This window comes from Syngnathus typhle, linkage group LG13, assembly GCF_033458585.1.
Source record: "Syngnathus typhle isolate RoL2023-S1 ecotype Sweden linkage group LG13, RoL_Styp_1.0, whole genome shotgun sequence".
Classification (NCBI taxonomy): domain Eukaryota; kingdom Metazoa; phylum Chordata; class Actinopteri; order Syngnathiformes; family Syngnathidae; genus Syngnathus; species Syngnathus typhle.
This window is the reverse complement of record NC_083750.1, coordinates 3,115,428-3,134,639: the sequence shown is the minus strand read 5'-3', so window position 1 is coordinate 3,134,639 and position 19,212 is coordinate 3,115,428. Positions and strand designations below refer to the sequence as shown.

The window sequence follows — 19,212 nt, the reverse complement described above, 5'->3', positions numbered from 1 at the left end:
GGTCAATTTTTAACAGGCGGTGATAATTTCTTTACTACTCATTAGGTGCCCATATTTGTAGGACAAGCACTTTGTATAGTGTTGAGTTTTGTATTCAGATGCAATTCAAACTAAAACAGAAATATTAACGTCAGATAAGCTCCACCAGGAAGTTTGCAGTATTTCAGCAACAATACTGGACCAAGGAAATAGCATGCAAGAGAAGTCAGTTCAAGAAGCTAATGACTCAAAACATAATTTTTGTCAGTGTGTAAACAGTCCATTATTGTTATCAGTGGCTAAATTCAAAATTGGAAACTTTTAAATCATTCATCTTAAATAATACATAAGCCAATCGTCACCCAAATTTCGATAGTAAAACTCAATGTTTGCTATTGTGATGTATATTGTAACGTTGGAGTACCACAAAGTTGGATTTTGTGAACCAGTGATGTGACAGATACTGTCCACAAGGTGGCAGACAAACCCCCGGAGGCTGCAACTGGGCATACGCATGCGCAAGTGCAGACTGTTGCCGACAAAATGGCGGCCTTCGGGACAGTAGTCCTTGGCACAGCTTGCAAAGGTAAACAACATTTAATGTTACTTTCAAATGTCGACACTAGTACACCGCTAAGCCCACACATATAATTGACGATATATAACGAAATACGCTATGAGTATAATCTGTCAGTTTATTACCCTTTTATGAACAGTTCAGTGTTTTGCAGGTGCAGCCCTCGTTCCTGGAGGTGGGTGGTTAGTGACCAGATACCTTTCAGCGTCACTTCGCCAGTGTTTGAGGCTGTCAGTGCCGGCTGCATCGCTTTGCACTCGTGGGACGGAACCACAGAGAAGCCGAAAGGATAGTGGAGTGGCGGGGGAAGAGGAAAGGGAAAGTGAGGGTCCCGAGTACATTCCCCTTAAAAAGGCGAAAAATCCCATGATGAAGATTGGGTATGCATGGTGAGTTTTGTGTGCATGTGAAGTAGTATCAAGTTCAACACAGTACACCAGTTTACTGTAGCTAAATACATGCTGACGCTTGGTTTCCTCTATTTTGTGACACATTGTCCTTATCACTGAGCAACACGCGTTTTCTCTCTTGCTTCTGTCTAGGATGATAGGCCTCCCCACTGGTATTATTGGCTTTCTGCTGGCCAAAAGGCAAGTGGACAAGAACCGTTTAAAGCAGCTGAAAGTTCGACAGAGGATACGGAACTCAAACGAGGGCGACTACGAAGGGAGCCGCTATCGCCATGCTGCAGAGACTGTTAAAGTTGACCAATAATGCCTGTTCTACATCCTGGGACGTCCTGATGGAATAACCTGAATAACTTCGTTCTGCAAATTCTTGCAGGGAAGTACCCATAGGAGTAATATAAAGGAAAATATGTTTGTTTACACTGTGCAGAAAGTGTTTATTTTGACCGCGTGATCATTTTTATGCATATATTCCAAGTCCGTGCTCTATAACAGGGATATCAAACTCTGTCCTGCGGGCCAAATCTGGCCCACAGTGTAATTATATTTAGCCCACCAAGACAAATGCTGCATTGTCGACATTGTGTCAATGCTAAAATCACAAATTGTCTTCATGAATAGAGACGTATGTATTTGATGAGTTGTACTTAATCTTTTGTGATTTATTGGTGTGATGGAGTGTCCTGTTGATTGAACTGCCATTAAATCTCCATGTTGGAATAATTTAAGTGAACCCTTGGCCTGCTAGACCTGGAGGCCTTGTCTTTACGGGTTTATGACTTTCCTTTTATCTAGGTTCTTCCTCTTTAGTGACAAGGATGTCTTTTGATCCCTGTCAGCCATATGGATTAGGGCTGTAATGATTCATCGATACACATCGATTAATCGATATAATGCTCTACGATTTGTTGGCATCGATGCTAAACGTAAACATCGATCTATATCGCCCGTTTTTGACCTCGTACATTAGACGCGACTTTATTTTGAAATCCAGTTCATTGTTGCTTGCTTCCTCTTTCCGGGAGCTGTGCGCGGCGTGTTGTGTTGTAAGCAGAGCAGGCACGTGAAAGGGGAGCCGACGACTACACGGCTCCTGGGCTGGTGCTATGGCTAGTGTCCAAGAAGACGAGGAAATTCGCTCCCCTTTGGGCTTCAAGTCGTCCGTTTGGAAGCACTTTGTAATTTCCTAAATAAAGAGTTTGCAGTATCTTGTTGATTTTGCGTATGAATTGTTATAAATCAGGATATTGTTCTATATCGATTGTAGAGCACTATATTGTGATGTATCGTGAATGAATCACAGCAGGCTTTAAGGTATCGGCAAATCTCGTATCGTGATCCTTTGTATCGATATATCGTATCGTTACAAAACCCGCGATTTACACCCCTAATATGTATCCTTCCTGTCCTTATCTTATCTGTGTGTTTTTGTTCCTGTAAGAGGCCTTCACTAACAATGAGCAGAGCTTATTTGATTAGGCAAAATGTTCTTATTTGGTTCAAAGAAACTTCATTCCTTTTAGTTAACTGTAGGTTTGGTTCATAGATTGTTGTTGATCAGAACTGTTTTACTTTAAGTTTTATATACAGTTTGAAGTAGTTGCATCCAAGTTATCCCATATTTACTCAATGTTTAAGTGTTTAGGACAAGTTACTCATTATTATTGTGTGTTAATTTACCAAATAGATAAAGTTTAGCAAAGGTTGCATTGTTCCACAGGAAAGCGGCGATTCAAGTTATCTGATCCCACTCAAGGATGAGTCAGCCAACCATGGGAGAAGAACAGCTGGTTGAGGAAAGAGGACAAATTACGCGGGGGTCACAGGCCGACAATGAAGTGCTAATCCACACCACACTACATTCCTTAGCTAATCAGCGTTGCTAGAGACACAATCTCCCCTCCCTTTAGTGTAGCAACGCCTCTGTAACCAGGGCAACCAAACCATTAAATAGAGGAGCACGTGAAGTAAGGACTCAGAATTGATGGAGATTGTAACTGAGTTTTCTCTCTCTATCGTTCTCCTCGCGAGTAAACCTGTTCTGGTTTTCTTCTCTTCCTTCCAGCGTGTGGTTTAATGTCCGATGGTATTTCCGACCTGACACTCCGTGAAACACAAAGCTCACAAATAAAATTATTTATTATATTTGAAAAGCCAAACAAAATATTTACAAGTCCTTACCACAATGGATCACCGACCTTTCTAAAAGTCAGACCTACTTCTTATGTATCGGGTCAACTAAAAGGGGACCAGTTTGGTTTACACTTCTAAAATAACTGCTGGAATTACATTTAATTACTGGATGTTATGTATGTAAAGACACTGATAATTTCTCACAGTAATTAACAATTCAACAAGACAAGAAACAAACCAACAAGCAACAATTCTTAGCATTTTCAAATGATCACTAAACCATCACTCCAAGAAAATGACATTGTCACACCACAAGTGAGCTTTCTTTTCCTAACAGGCTTGCAGGCTACTCCTCTTGTCCCTGCCATACCTCCACCGATTACTGTGTCAAAGTATGACTTCCTGACAATTTGTGGAAAAACAAAGGTATTCTGTATTGTAGCAAGAAACTGCCAAAAACACATTCTGCAACATATACCGGCGCAATTAATGCAACTAACCAGAGACATTTAAGCACTACAGAAGTAGAGATACAAAATGCTCTTCAGTTTACTTAAAGCCTGCAATATTTGTACCCTGGAATATATATATATATTTTTTTTATACGCGTACGTAAAAATGTAGAAATATATGCGAGAGTGCGTCGGAATGTCTTGCACAGTAAAAAATCTCAAATTCAGCCCTTATGAAATAGTGCAGCATGATTTACATGATATACATCATTATGCGTGGAAACAAAACAGGCTTTAAACAGCACAGGGTGATATTACAGCAACTATGCTGATATGACTTATTTGCTGGAACCAATAATTTGTAGCAGGAAGAGGAATATCTGAATGACGTCCACGTAGATGTTAAGCGCAGCGAACACATATTCCTCAGGACTGATGGAGTACTTCCTGTTACCGATGAGGAGCTGTGTGTCGTACGCCAAGAACTGCAAAGCACAAGACAAAATACAAGTGTTTTGTAACTCGTCAAAAACATCAAGACCTGTAAATACTCACCAGGGTGAAAGCGATAGCTCCTATAGCGGCGTAAAGCATGTGAAGCCAGTAGATCTGCCGGAGTAAAACACATCATTCAAATGATGCCAATATCAAAGTTAGTTTCAAGACTGTTATTGTGAAGAAGTTGAAGCTCACATATTTGAAGGACAGCACGATGACGGTGATGATGCCGGTCACAAAGACGACAATGCCAAGCACACAAAAGAGGCCCCGGCATTTGGTGAAGTCCACCTGGGCAGATGAATCAACGTCAACAAATATACTCTTTTTTTTTGGAACCTTTAAATAACACTTTGCACTTTGTGCTTGAAATAATACAACATAAACAAAAACACCCAACCACACACACGCAAACCCTAAAAACACACAAACCCTAACACTACTACACACACACACATAAACTACCTTGGTCTGGAAGCAGAAGACAGTGACAGCGATGCACACAACAACAGTGATGGCCAAAGCAAGAAACACTGCCTTTGTATCGTAGAAACTGAAAGCACCAATGAACACACAATTATTGAAGCAAAATAGTTAGGCACATTTATTAAATTGAACTTTTTTTTATCTAATTACCTGGATATGGAGCCAGTCATATAAGACAACGCCAGGGTCTACATCAGGGAGAGAAAATGACAGAAAAACAAAACAACACATACTTCACATCAATTATGATTAAAATTCAACCTAAATATTTGTAGTGTCATTGTATATCAGTATTAAAGTAGGCTGGACAGACATGATGAAATTGAGTTGGCATACAAACAATTCAGGCGTTTTTATAGCACCGTGCGAAAAGAATACTTTCAATTCTGTGGTCATCTGTACAGGGAAGGTTTCAAATTCACACAAAAAACTTCTTGTCTTTACTTCAACACTGTTTGTTTCACTTCAGCTCACTCCTCACTTGCTTCTCCCCATACACAATGGACTGCTTTACTTCACTTTAATTTTGTTTCAGTACACTAAACATAACTTCCTAATATATCATTACATTATAATAATATAACAACATTCTGGATTTGTGGCTTATTCATTGTTATTCTGTTTGTCTATTTTTTATAATTTTAATATTACATACTATTAATTATAACCATTATTAAATAATTATCCATCCATCCATCCATCCATTTTCTGTACCGCTTAGTCCCCACGGGGTCGTGGGCGGGCTGGAGCCTATCCCAGCCGTCATCGGGCAGTAGGCGGGGGACACCCTGAACCGGTTGCCAGCCAATCGCAGGGCACACAGAGACAAACAACCATACCCACTCGCACTCACACCTAGTATAAATATATATTTATTACTATTTTTTATTATAAATTATAATATAATGCAGTGGTCCCCAACCACCGGGCCGCGGACCAGTACCGGTCCGTGGGTCACTTGGTACTGGGCCGCCAAGCCGCACAGTAAAAAAAAAGAAAAGATCGACGATCAATTAATTCAGGTCAAGACACTCGTCCCGGTCACGTGACATGTTTCCCCAGTCGAGCCCGCAAAGCTAATATGTGGCGACAGGCTAACTAACCAGGCAATGAAGCATTCAAAACTGCTTCAACACATGGAGACCAAGCATCCTTCAAGAAAAGACAAACAATCACTTCAGGTGTCATTGTCTCCGATTACGTCTAGATGGGACCGGCTCGTTTCTGAGAAACAAACACTAATTCAACGTAATGGTGAGTTTTATTTTTGTCATTTGTACTCGTTTTTATGTCAGTCGTATCATTTTTTTCCATCGTATTTATATATTTGTTATAAATGTATTATTTATTTATTTATATAAATGTATTATTTATTTATATAAATGCCGGTCCGCGAAAATATTTCTGACATGTAACCGGTCCGTGGCGCAAAAAAGGTTGGGGACCGCTGATATAATGTATTACTATATTTTAATTTATTCATAATTTGTTATGCTCATTTTTATTCCTTTTCATTTCATTTTCATCATTTTAAAAGTGTCAGAATATGACAAAGGCCAGCTACCTTAAAATTCTGATCGAGTCGCTTGATAGGTTGCTTGTATTGGATCTCAATAAATAAGGCAAGTATGATTAATGTCACAGGGATCAAAATGCGGTTTGCCAAAACAAACAAACAAACAAACAACAATAGCCTTAGCTGTCCTTGCCTCGACTGCTGTCAAAGTCAGCACAAAGTCATCATACGTTCATTCACTTGCAGCAGTGAACCAACAAACACAAAAGGAAAGAAAGTGTGTGTCATGAAGGACTTTGTGCCAAAGTGCGCTGACTCAATCCTCCTGCTGGTGTCTTAGTGAGACACCGCCCAAATGGAAAAATGTGTACCATTTCCTGATTCAAGTTAACAGCAGCTATTCAACTTACAAAGACGGAGAGCAATATCAAGTTCCATGGATGTTTCCTCCTAAAGAGATTGTGGGATTCAGGTTAATTGAATTACTTGCGTCAACAATACAAGATGCAGGATCACACTTACCGAGGGCCCTTGCAGCACACCAACACGATGTGGGTAACAAAATACACAGCACTGGCAAAAAAAAAAAAATCAAGCATCCAACATTAATATTTTCACGCTTACCTTATCATTTTTTACACTTTTAAATGTGTCAACTCACTATGATGCCCAGTAGATAGCCTGGTTCCGCTGTACAAATAATTTAACCGGTTGGCTGCGAGAAACAGAAATGTGGCGCATACAGTCACAGACAGATGGCAATAAACAAACAAACAAAATTATACATGATACTCACACAAACGTGAAAACGGCCACTATGGCTGTGGTGACAAGGAGCTGGGACGCCAGAATCAAATACACCTGAAGAACGCAGGCACAACGTTGACAAAACATTTTACATAATAGTTGCAGTAAAAAAAAAAAAAACAAGATTTTATCAGACGTGTGCAAAGAAGTTACATCCTGGTTATGAGTCTTGAAGCTTTCCTAAAGTTGACTTGTTTTACCTTTCTGATGAAAGCGTGCCGAAGGCTCAGACTGTCCCAGTCGCTTCCCCTTGCAGCAAAATCGTCATCTGAGAACAGAAATATGAGCGCTGGGTAGTTGGCTTTATTCTCACACTCACGACATATTTACAAGTGGCCCTAAAGTGCGTTACAAATGTAGCTAAGGTTCTTTTTATTTTGTATCTTCACCCTGTTCATTTTAGTAGTGGTTTTTGGGTTGGTTGCGCTGTTTGAACAAACAGAATATTCAGTCGTTTTCTTAGCATGTGCAAATTAGCCCGGCATATTGACTTTAAAGTCACGTTACTCTGTGTGCAGCAGGCTTTATTGATTGATTGATTGATTGATTGATTGAATATTTATTGATCCCCAGGGGTGGGGAAATTCAGGCCCCAGCAGTATTCATACCACAGAGTGGGTATACAAAAGACACACAGATGGCATGAGCGCAACTCAATAGGCTCTCATAAGGCTGCCACACAACGGCGCCACAAAGAAAGCCAGAAAGTGCTCAAGATAAAAGCCATCAAAGCAAAACAAAGCTAAAAGACAAAGGAAAAAAAAATAACTGTGGCCAACCAGCACCCCTCATTATGAAATAATTAAAAAATAAAAATGGAAAGAGTAATCTTAAACCTAACGGTACAGAATTAACTGCTTCATCCATCAAGTGCGTGGTTTTTTTTTGTGTGAGGCGAATAACTAAGCCTGATGAGTGATTGTGACAACTTCTCCAAACTGTCAACAAAGTATTTCCATTCATTGCTTTCACACATGAAAAGCTCCCGTCTTACCAGAGTTTATAACGTCTGCGGGGATGGTTCGTGGCACCATGGGAGGCATAGGGGGCTGACTGGGATAGCCGGCTCCAGGGGGCCCGGCGGGTTGAGGCTGTCCTGGGTACATACCAGGAGGAAAGCCTGGCTGACCCGGGAAAAGAGGTGTGCTTGGATTGCCGGGGTATGGAGCAGAAGGCTGGCCCGGCTGAGGGCCGGCATAGCCGGGGAAGCCATACGCAGGGGGTGCTGGGTAATTGTCACCCTGGGGTGGGTACGGTGGGACATAGGCGTCATTGTACCCTGGAGGGTAGTCTGATCTGGACATGTTGCCTGTGAGGAGAAAAGAACAGTCTTGTTAGTGGATGATAAAGTTTTCATGGAAAAAGGCTGGATTTACACCACGTGGTTTAAGTGACACAATTCCCATTGTTTTATTCGATGGATAATGGTTCATAAAGTTCTAAGGGGTGAATAAAATATAAACGAAAATGGGTGACATAAGTTATAATCAGACCAACAGAGACAGATTTCTCCACAACATACTTAACAGCTTTGTCTAAATATGTATGTTCTGAACTAAGAAAAAAAAAACCATCCCTGGGCTCTATTTTGTGACTTTTAGGGAAATATACAGTAAAGGAATTTAAGAGGAGGCTCCACCTTGGAGTGCCATGACGTCACATCCCGGTTGGATTAACAACACTCAGTGAATGGAAAAAGTGCTTCCATCCTTCTATCTAAGCAAGAGATTTTCAAAAGAAGCCAATTATTTGATGATTACTGTGGAAGGCTTAACATGCCCCGTGTCTCGGTGGTAGAAACTGAAAGCTGCCGGAGTGATATAACTGTTAAATTTTTAGTAGTATCTTTCTCATCATCTCATCCAACTCATGTGATACTGAATCAGTTAAATGCTTACCTCAGAACATCCCGGAGGACATCATGTTGCAAAAATGTCAAAACGCCATTTACAGAGCCCCAACTTTTTAATATTCCTCCGGTTTTCTTTTGGGAATGGGATTGCCCACTAGGTAAATGTTTACAAAAACAACAGTTTGTGTTAAAGTTCCAATGATCGTCACACACACATCTGGGTGTGGTGAAATTTGTCCTCTGCATTTAACCCATCCCCGTGTTATTTTGATCCATCCCATGGGGGAGAGGGGAGCAGTGAGCAGCTGCGGTGCCACGCTCGGGAATCATTTGGTGATCTGACCCCCCAATTCCAACCCTTAATGCTGCGTGCCAAGCAGGGAGGCAACAGGTCTCATTATTATAGTCTTTGGTATGACCCAGCCAGGGTTTGAACCAACAATCTTCCAGTCTCAGGGCGGACACTCTACCACTAGGCCACTGAGCTGGTGTTAAGGAAACATCCCTAAATATTAATTAACCATTTGCTTGTTGCATGGATAGTAGTCTCATTCGTACTGTTTTTTGAAAATATTTGCCTTCTCGAGAATATTAGTGTTGTCATTTGAACAGAAATAAATATTGCTATAAAAAAAATATAAACAACTTTTTTTTTTCTTTTTTTTTTTTTTCTTTCGGTATGGCGCCGTAAGTGGCTGCCTCCCAGCAGTGTTCTCTCCTTTCCTCTTTATTTCTTTCTTTTCTCCTTTTTCTTTCTGTCTTTTTGTCCATTCGGCGATGCTGGTGCCTTCTACCGCACCTCGGTATCTCTTCGGATCGGATATTTTGTATTATTATTTTTTCTTCCTGGGACCGGGATCATCGGTCGAGACCGGCGTAACTCTACGGCGGCTTCCTGCTTATCCGGCCAGTGATGACCGGGTCCCTCGCCTTGGCCTTGCAACCGCAACCCCTGTAGGGACTCCGCTTCCTCGTGCTCGTCGGAACCAACGACTTTCGCCATGCTAGCCCCGTGGTGACCATCTGCACGTGCATCCGACTGGGTGCCCAGGACGCTGCTCACACGTTTGCCTGCTTTGTGATGTTTTTCACCGATTCACGACCACGGTCCATTGGGCGCCGTTGAACTGGACTGCCGTTACACCTGTCTATGGACCCCGTGGAGGTTATTTTGTGTGTTTTGGGGTGTTCTCTTGTATTGAGGGGTGCTGGTTGGCCACAGGTTTTTTTTTTTCCTTTGTCTTTTAGCTTTGTTTTGCTTTGATGGCTTTTATCTTGAGCACTTTCTGGCTTTCTTTGTGGCGCCGTTGTGTGGCAGCCTGTGTCTTTTGTTTACCCACTCTGTGGTATGAATACTGCTGGGGCCTGAATTTCCCCTCCCCTGGGGATCAATAAATATTCAATCAATCAATCAATATATATTTACCGCGTGTTGTATGCTGATGACATCTTAACCAATTCGTGTTTTTGCTATAATTATTTAAATACGTTTTATTTAATGATGCAATATATGTCAAACAAGTCAAAGATGGCACAGAGCTGAATGCTTGGCAGAAACCTGCCTCAAATATAGACTTTGCGCTACTTAAACGGAAGAGACGGCATGATTGATGACTGCATACATTGCAAACACAAGTAGGACATATGTTCTGCACAAATCATTCATCCACAAATTAGAATTTCTCATAAAAACGTTTTTCCATCTTTCAAAGTTCACATCCGTCTCTTATGTAACACCCCCCGCCCACGACGACACTGTGGTGCAACTTTAAATCTAAACAAACTGGACCAGTGACTTCAACTCCACCTATGTAATCCCCGTGTCTAACAGTCCACTCACAAAACAATTTACATTTGAGAGGCCGCCAAAACGAACACGACTAAAAAAGGCAATTGAGTTAGAAACTGTCCATAAGATCCACAATCTATCTTAAACGGTACATGATATTCTTTGAAGCAAAAAAAACCCCCCAACGACACAAAGTATAACGTACCGAGTTGAGATCCCACGGATAGTTCGAAACTTGAAGACTTTCCTTTTGCGTCGTGAAAACCAGTAGTGTTTTTAGAGTGGGACTTTAGAGTGGGTTGTGGGCCCCGCGAGACTTCCAGTTGCAGTCGAACATTTCCCGGAACACAGCAGATCGGAGCAGCTGGGTGGAGTCCACAGGAATCTGGCTCCCACACCCACGTCACTAGCCACTCATGTAGCCGAGCATGTAGCCGAGTATTGCTCCTGGTTGAATGGAGACATGACGAGCGCAAGAATGGTGTGTCATCGTTTTCTATGGTTTACGTGGTCATAGTTTATTACGTAGCCGCGTAGGCCTAATTGTTATCGTTCCCTCTGAAATATTTTAGTTGTTTTAAATCTGCTGTATGTTGTTCATTTATTGCACTTTTACATCTGGTTGTGAGTAATGCTCTTTTTGTAAACGCTGCAAAAAAACAACAACAATCCTGTTGCTCGACATTACACCTGGAAACAGAAATACAACGTTTTCCTCGGACTTCAAAAATGCACATTGAAGTAGAGCAAAGTATTTGCATTGCAAGTATTATTATTGATAACAACTCGGAAGATTATTGTGTTATTGTACCTATTTTGTTTTTATAAAAAACGTCAATAAATCAAACACGGCCTTAATGACGTCACTTAACCCGTATGACAGTATGCGTGTGTGTGCGTGTGAGAAAGAAAGAAAAAAAAAACTTGCGGTCCTCGGTTTACGACAGTAACGTCGTTTGTTTTTGTGCGCTCGTCAATGATGGTGTGTTTGGAGACACTTCCTTACCGTCCATGAATGCTGACGAATGAACTATAATTATGGTGAAATTTCTGGTGAAAATTGCAATTCATTTTGTTAAAAATAACGAAGAGGGAAAATACCCCACTAACAGCAAAGATGAAAGTTGCGAATTGTCCTGCACCTATGGTGTGGATGCTGTGTCTGTGCTCCTTTTTTCATTCTGTCACTGCAGAATGCTACAACAAATGGCTTTACCCTAAATATTTTCTCTACTTAGACCGCTGACAAGATGTTATTTTCCATGATCGTTTTAAGACCTGGAGCTTCAATTAAAGATTTGTGAAATTATATGAAATGACCAGACTGAAATCCCCAATAAATTGCGAATTTCCAATAAAACCAGATTCAGGTGTTTTTTTTAGGGTTCATATAGTAACAGTTCAATTGACAGAGGATAAAAATAATATTTTTAGATTTCATCTAAATTATTTCAGGGCAGCTCAGTAGGACACTGGGTAGCACGTCCACCTCACAGTCAGGAGGGTGCGGGTTTGATTCCATCTCCAGCCCTCCCTGTGTGGAGTTTGCATGTTCTCCCCGTGTCCGCGTGGGTTTTCTGCGGGCACTCCAGTTTCCTCCCACATCCCAAAAACATGCTTGGTAGGCCGATTGAGCACTCCAAATTGTCCCTATAGGTGTGAGTGCGAGTGCGAATGGTTGTTCGTCTCTGTGTGCCCTGCGATTGGCTGGCAACTGGTTCACTTCATTGTTTATTAAGCACTTTTTTGGGCATTTTTGCAAACATTTTAAAGTCACGAAACATTCTTGTTTATTAATTATTTAGTAAACACTTTTGTGAACATGTTAAAGACAAGCTGACTTTCAGAGACATTCTTCAAGATTCAAGAAGTTTACTGGCCATGTTTGGGCATGCCAAACAAGGAATTTGACTCCGGTAGATCTCAGCTTCTGTTCAACATTTAGGTGACTAACAACAGGACATGTGCGAAAATTGAAAATTACTCTCAAACATCTCCTGATCTCCTGAGGGCAAGGGAAAACTCAAAACTCCTACTTGAATGAGAAACCTTGAGAAGAGTCCACAGATGGGAGGATCCCTCTTTCAGGATGACCAGGCTTATTTACTCACTAACAATTTAAACACTTTTGTAAACATTTTCACTAAAGTCTCGAATTACCGTTTTTTCCATGTATAATGTGCAAAATTTAACTAATTTATTGTCCTAAAGTCTGGTGTGCGCATTATACATGGGTACAATTATTATTATTATTTTTTAAGAAAACCATGGTAGAACAATTTTTGAAGAAAATCTCCCTCGAAATAAAACTTGAAATCACCTTTCTTCTTGTTTGTTGTCAATCGCGCATCGCATTCAGCCATCCTGCCCAACACAGTCAGTAAAATTCATAATTGACGACACATCGTTTGATGCGATGGTGCAATCCTTGATGGTGTGTTATTGTCAAATATTGTTTGTTTTTTAATCTCTATCACAAACCTGATAACATACGGAGGCCGCCATTACAGATGCGCAGAACGGATGCGCAAGACACGTCAGCTATATAAAGAGCGAGAGTTCAGTTCTCTACCTAAATGCATATTACAGGTAATATTTTATTTCACAACACTTTGCCTTGTTCCTTTCTTCTCTGCTGTTCACTTCAAACACGCTCCATACGACCGCAATGCTCTCGTATCAGACGCTTGCTCGATCACCTGCTCGTTTGCTGTCACAATGTACCCTACACAAATCCGAAACATTTCTTCGCTATCGAGTTTGCTAGTGCATGCGCAGTGATACTGACCGGCAGAATAACATCCGGTTGTTCCCAAAGATGATCTTTTTTCTGAAATAATTTTACGTTTACGGACTTAAGTAGGAGTCAAAATTTGGGTGCGTATTATACATGGGTACAGGCTTTTTTCCAGCATCGACATGCCATTTTTAGGGTGCGTATTATAGATGGGGGCGCATTATACATGGAAAAAAACTGTAAAAAAACTTCCATGATGAAGCGCAAGTCTGATATGTTGATAGTGCGGTAGGCTGAGCTAAATCGTAGTTAGAACTGCTAAGCCAATCAGCTGCAAGGACACAGCTCAACATGTTCCCATTGGCCATTAGTGTCATATGGTCAGACAAAGCCACACGCTCCAAGTGACGCCCGATGTCCCTGATGGTGGAGGGGTGCACTTGCCTGTCTTGTTGCCTGTCTTGTGTGCTTCATTCCTCCACATGACGATGTGAATGTGTGTGTGCGTGTGAGAGAGTAAGTGAGTGAGTGAGTGAGACATAAAACAAACAATATTTGTTTAGAAAAAAATCTGCGATAGAGCGAGGCTGCGATAGGTGAAGTGCGAAGTAGCGAAGGATTACTGCACACTTTGGGATTGTTTCACTTGGGCCCCAGCAAACTTTAGGATCAGTGTCTTAGTGAGGGTGTATTTGGGCTCGGGCATTTGCTTGTAGGTAAGATAAACCCCTTTGCTGACCTCCCGGTTCACACGGGTGAGGACAGAGAGAATATCTTCCTTCCGTTGACTGCAACTAAAAACACACGATAGCCAAGGAAAAAATACATTATAGAGGACAACATGCAATAAAAAAAGAAAAGCAAATAAATATTGATGGATAAATGCTTCAAAAATATCTGACTGTGATTGCCATCTTCACAAGACAGGGTTGTGGATTTCTGTTGTGGTTTGACATGGCGCCTAATCAATTACAAAATAATTTCATTTTACCTCTCAGCAGATTGTCTGAGTTGCTTGCAAAGCTCCTGGATGTAGATGGAACCTGTGGTGGTTTTTCGAAATGACTTGCAGTTTTGCACGGTGGACATGCCCAGCAGGAAGTCGGCATCTGAGGCCACCGTCGCATCAACGATGCGGCCCGCATCCTCTTCCACCTGATTCTCTCTGACATCATTCACCTCATTCGGGTTTGAGGGCAACGGCAAGGATCCTGTCTGATAGGCACTTCCCTGACACGCTTGGATGAAGAACAGTTTGGGTTTCCCTGCCAAGGTTGGGGCTGATTTACTCGTAAAGTGCTTCGTCAGTTCTCGTAGGGAAACCTTTTCGCCGTCAATCCCAAAGACACAACCATTTTCCCCATGGGAGAGGACACACACGACCTAAAAATAAAAGAATGTGTACAAAGGGCAATTACCGTAATTTTTCGGACTATAAGTCGGGTTTTTTTTTCCCTAGTTTGGGTGGGGGGGCGACTTATACTCAGGAGCGACTTATATATGTTTTTTTTCACAAATATTTACTTGATCATTAACACATCACTTACAAGTATAGTTGACCACTTCACATGTTATTTTTAGTATAGTTGATCACTTCACAAGCTTTGATATCTTTATCTTGAACATATTCAAAACATGAAAAATAGAGAGAAAAAATCAAATAAAGTAATTAACACTTTAAAGGGCCATATCCTCTGGACATGTCCTCTGTCACCAGGATGACAAAGGACAAGAAATTTGATCGATGGATTTAATGATTTGGAGTGACACAAATGGTTTGATAATATTGTTGTTTATGTGATAGTTATTTAAAATATAGTTTATATATCATTGTATGGGCCTGTGGAATAATTTGAACTGCGGCGCGGCACACGGCATTGTTGACAAAGGACGATCGATAAAAGATGAGAAATTTGATCGATGGATTTAATGATTTGGAGTGACATAAATGTTTTGATAATATTGTTGTTTATGTGATAGTTATTTAAAATATAGTTTATATATCGTTGTATGGGCCTGTGGAATAATTTGAACTGCGGCGCGGCACACGGCATTGTTGACAAAGGACGATCGATGGATTTAATGAATTGGAGTGACACAGATGGTTTTATAAACGTGTTATTTATGTGATAGTTTTTTTAAATAACTGAATGTTACGTCAGGCTCGTTCTCAGCTAGTCGTTTGTGTTTGTCACGTTAGCATACCGTATCGTTTAGCCTGTTGTTGCTTGTTCATGTCTGTTCTTGGTGTTGGATTTTGTCGAATAAATTGCCCCCCAAAATGCGATTTATACTCCGGAGCGACTTATGTATATATGTTTTTTTTTCTTCACATTTTTGGGCATTTTATGGCTGGTGCGACTTATACTCCGGTGCGACTTATAGTCCGAAAATTACGGTATTCTATTTCTGTTCATCATACATCATACCCAACGCAAGATAAAAAAAATCACCAACAATGTTGGCCTAAAAAATGACACCCACATGCACACGCACACCCCAAAAGCCTAATTCAGCACAAATTCCCTCCTTGCCATCTTTCTCACCAGAGCATCCTCCATTGAAAAATTTCTTGTAGCAATGGTCCTTAGCTCATTTTTCATTTTTTTTGCAGTCAAGTTGTGAAAGACTTTCACAACAAAGCCAAATTCACCAAACAGTGATCCAAGAGCCTCTGTAAAACAGAGAAAAAAAATGTTTTGACTTCTTCCATGAGTCGATTTTTATACAGCTTATGTTTCATTTGTGCAGGGTGGATCTATGACTTAATGAAAATACGCACCCGTGTCCTTGTCACTTCCACCCCTTTTCGTCAGGTCCAAAAATTCCTCATTGTTGATAATCACGCATAGACCATGAGGGATGTGATCCATTGGGTAGTACTCTGTCTGCAGCACAAGCACACAAATATAAATTATTTAGATGATCATTAAAGTCATTAAATGAATGACCTCTCAGATGTACACTGCAAAAATCAAACCTCATGAATGATTTTTGCTTCCACTGAAAACGTCTCACTGTCAAAACGTCTTCTTTTATTGTAGAATTTGCTTGAGGTAATTTTGGCTCATCAGATTTATCGGACAGTATTTTAAGGCAATAAGTACATCAATAGGCACAGCGCACGTGTGAATGGATACCTGATCAGAATGCAACAAAAGCTGGATGTTAGCGTCTTTATCTGAGGAAAATTGGCCGCCTTCATATAAGGAAAAACAAACCACACAGAGCAATTACAGTCATAACTCTTTGGCTATATACAAAAATGGCATGATCTTGTGAGGCATGTGCTTTGAAATACACACCGGTGAATTGAGTCTCAGATGGGGACACACCATTCTGCAGGAAGAAATCAGTTAGCAGAGCGACCAATTTTCCTCTCGGCATTTCCAAGCAGTCAGATAGATACGGATACGCACCTGGAAAGCATTGCTTGCTTCGGCAGATGCAGCTACAAGTGAAAGGATTTGATGAGTTTGAAAAGGTTAACTAACTTCGGTGTAGCCTTCAAAGACTGACACCGACCGGAATTGACCTTTTTGTACAGCTTCCTTAACTTGAGAAATTAGTCAAACATAAAAACAGGTAGATATGGTAAGCTTGAGTGGTCATTCAAAGAATGCCCAGTACCTTTTTCAAATTGCTGGACAGTCAATGCCAGTTGCATGTTCACTTTCTTCAGGATCAAATGTAGCTTGTGCAGATTGGATTGAGACAATAAACCCACTTTTTCCATTTCAATAAAGATGTCCAGCACCGTCTGGAATTTGCAGAACAAAACAAAACAAAAATCAGTATAAAGTGTTTGAAGTAAATGGAAGAATGAGCACCTAAAAATGAGGGCAAAAACATCTAGTACAGAAATAAACACATGGAATTTACCACTGTTCTGATATGAAATGTACCAGAACATATATAGCAGGTGGCGTTTTGGGGGGAAAAAAAAGTTTTATGGAACATTCACAGCTTGCCTTTTTTTATCCAAAATTTTAAAACGATCATCCTTCAGGAGTGACGATTATATAATTTTTCCCAGGGTTTGTATGTTGGCTTCTTAAGCTTCTGACTACGTCTGCTTGTTTATAAATGCTCTTCACATACTAAATCGGTTCCTTTGCTTTTACCAATAATTTTTCCAGACTGCATTTGACTATGTTTTCAGTCTAAATTAACTTACAAAGTATGACATTCTAATATAAATATGGTGGGTTGTGTTAAGGTCTTGAAGGAAGTGCGAAAACTCACATTGCATTCTTCCAATTGTCTCCTGCCAATATCGTCCTGCAAAAGAAACTTCACCATTTTGACAGTTTCTTCAGTTGTTTCATCGTATATACGGTACAGCATCACCCTATTCACAATGCGTGGAAGATTACAAATTAGGTTTAGGACCGAGCTCGGGTCAAAGGAGAGAATAAACACACACGCAGACACACTATTTTTGATTCTTTTACCTGTAATTTGACAGTTTGACAAAAGGATTTGCATCAGTTTCTTCCACATCCTGTGTCTTTATCTTTAACAAGTTGAGGAGGTCAATCCGTCGGATTGTCTGCAGTAGCTGCTTAATAAATTCAATATTCAGGCAATCTTTTTCTTCTAGTCTGTTGAACAAAACTTTGGCATCTTTGACCTGTATTGGAAAGATGAAATTTAAGACAGTTAGCAGAAAAAGCTCAAGTAAAAAATGTTCACAAATGAAAATGTGATTACATTCCAGCTGTACTTTGATAAATTGTCTAAAAACATTGTTATTTCCTTCAATCCGCAAGAGTCGTGATTTAGAATTGCATTGACTAATACAGGTTTGCAATCGCAAATATTGTAAAGAGTAAAATATGTGACCCTCACTCCTTCGAGATGCGTCTTGTTCAGAACATCACGGCACAAAAAGCAGAGGGCGGCCACTTCAGCGGAACACAGGTCCTCTGAGATTTCCATCAACGTTGCCCTCTCCATCCCAACTCAATCTTGCAGGTAGAAATGAGATTAGACCAAAAAATAAATAAATAACATCATTTTATGTGATCCTTGAAAGCCACCTGGTGGCGGCATTTGTACCTCAATAGCTACTGGAAATGGAACGATTGCGTGATAACATTGAGATTATTTTTTTAGATGAATAATTTAAACCCAAAGCATCGATGGCAAGTGTATTTACTTTTCAGCGCAACGGTGGTGCGTTACCAGCAGAGTCTAAACAAATATATTATCAACCATTCTTCCTTGGTGTGACTTCATTGAAAACGGGAAGCGAAAGATAAATTATTTTCAAGATTTCAATAACTATCCTTTCGTTAGTACGCAAAAGTAATATCAATGCCGCATGATCAAATAAAATAATCAATTGACATTATTTCAGGTAGACTATGACTGTCAAAACTTACCGCTGTCGGAACGCTTGTCTCTTAAACCTCAGGAGAGAAAAACAAAACCACTTCTTTGTACTAGGTACGGTGGCTACTGGGGAAAACGTTTTCTGTTGTTGTTTTTTTTCGTTTGTTTTTTTAGGGTTAGGGTTAAGGTATTCAATAAATTAAAATAAGGCCTCGACACTTGAGGTGCATCGCATCGCCGTTCGGTATTAGTTTTACTTTTTTTTCTTCTGTCAATCTTTATTGGGCCTGGAAAGGGATTTTAAGTATATTACTGCCATCTATTGGTAAGTGTTCACAATACAGTAAAACCATCGTTTATCGCTTATAATTGGTTCCAGGACCACCCACGATAGGTGAAAGTCCGCGATGTAGAGAAAATATATTGTTACAATATCCATAAAAGACTCTTATGAACCTTTATTGTATTTTATTGTATCTTTAAACACTGTATATTGTACTTTTAAATGTTTTTTTGTGTTCTTAAACACTTTAGTAAACATTTTAAAGTCAGATTTTCATGAACATTTTTTATTTCAATAAATTGGGCAATAAAGAAAAAAATAAATGAGTAAATATATACAACATCCACACAAGACTTTTA

The 19,212-nt window shown here is 40.2% G+C and overlaps 3 protein-coding genes across 4 annotated transcripts; 1 reads left to right on the top strand and 2 right to left on the bottom strand.

Annotated features, from left to right (window-relative positions):
* The first annotated feature begins 464 nt into the window (after nucleotides 1-464).
* si:ch73-71c20.5 (DUF4748 domain-containing protein) lies at nucleotides 465-1,696 on the top strand. 2 transcript variants are annotated; one of them, XM_061294824.1, is made up of 3 exons: nucleotides 465-565; nucleotides 711-945; nucleotides 1,099-1,696. In XM_061294824.1, the coding sequence occupies exons 1-3, from the start codon at nucleotides 523-525 to the stop codon at nucleotides 1,268-1,270; spliced, it is 450 nt and encodes a 149-aa protein (XP_061150808.1). In that variant the 5' UTR covers nucleotides 465-522; the 3' UTR covers nucleotides 1,271-1,696. The 2 variants fall into 2 exon arrangements, with proteins under 2 accessions (XP_061150808.1, XP_061150807.1); XM_061294823.1 differs by having other exon boundaries at nucleotides 510-565; nucleotides 696-945.
* A 1,388-nt stretch (nucleotides 1,697-3,084) lies between these two features.
* On the bottom strand, nucleotides 3,085-10,917 carry LOC133165289 (protein lifeguard 3-like). Its single transcript, XM_061294822.1, has 12 exons — nucleotides 10,702-10,917; nucleotides 7,850-8,164; nucleotides 7,056-7,123; nucleotides 6,845-6,909; nucleotides 6,710-6,763; nucleotides 6,571-6,621; nucleotides 6,459-6,498; nucleotides 4,683-4,720; nucleotides 4,512-4,599; nucleotides 4,242-4,337; nucleotides 4,104-4,157; nucleotides 3,085-4,033 (listed from the first exon to the last, which is right to left on the bottom strand). Exons 2-12 carry the CDS (start codon nucleotides 8,157-8,159, stop codon nucleotides 3,887-3,889), a joined length of 1,011 nt encoding a protein of 336 aa, XP_061150806.1. The 5' UTR covers nucleotides 8,160-8,164; nucleotides 10,702-10,917; the 3' UTR covers nucleotides 3,085-3,886.
* Nucleotides 10,918-12,261: 1,344 nt separating this feature from the next.
* Nucleotides 12,262-18,849, bottom strand: casp8 (caspase 8, apoptosis-related cysteine peptidase). The gene is made up of 12 exons (XM_061294821.1): nucleotides 18,621-18,849; nucleotides 18,085-18,203; nucleotides 17,688-17,866; nucleotides 17,479-17,584; nucleotides 16,864-16,993; nucleotides 16,653-16,684; nucleotides 16,539-16,572; nucleotides 16,374-16,432; nucleotides 16,016-16,121; nucleotides 15,780-15,907; nucleotides 14,225-14,616; nucleotides 12,262-14,027 (listed from the first exon to the last, which is right to left on the bottom strand). Exons 2-12 carry the CDS (start codon nucleotides 18,190-18,192, stop codon nucleotides 13,853-13,855), a joined length of 1,449 nt encoding a protein of 482 aa, XP_061150805.1. The 5' UTR covers nucleotides 18,193-18,203; nucleotides 18,621-18,849; the 3' UTR covers nucleotides 12,262-13,852.
* Nucleotides 18,850-19,212: the final 363 nt, after the last annotated feature.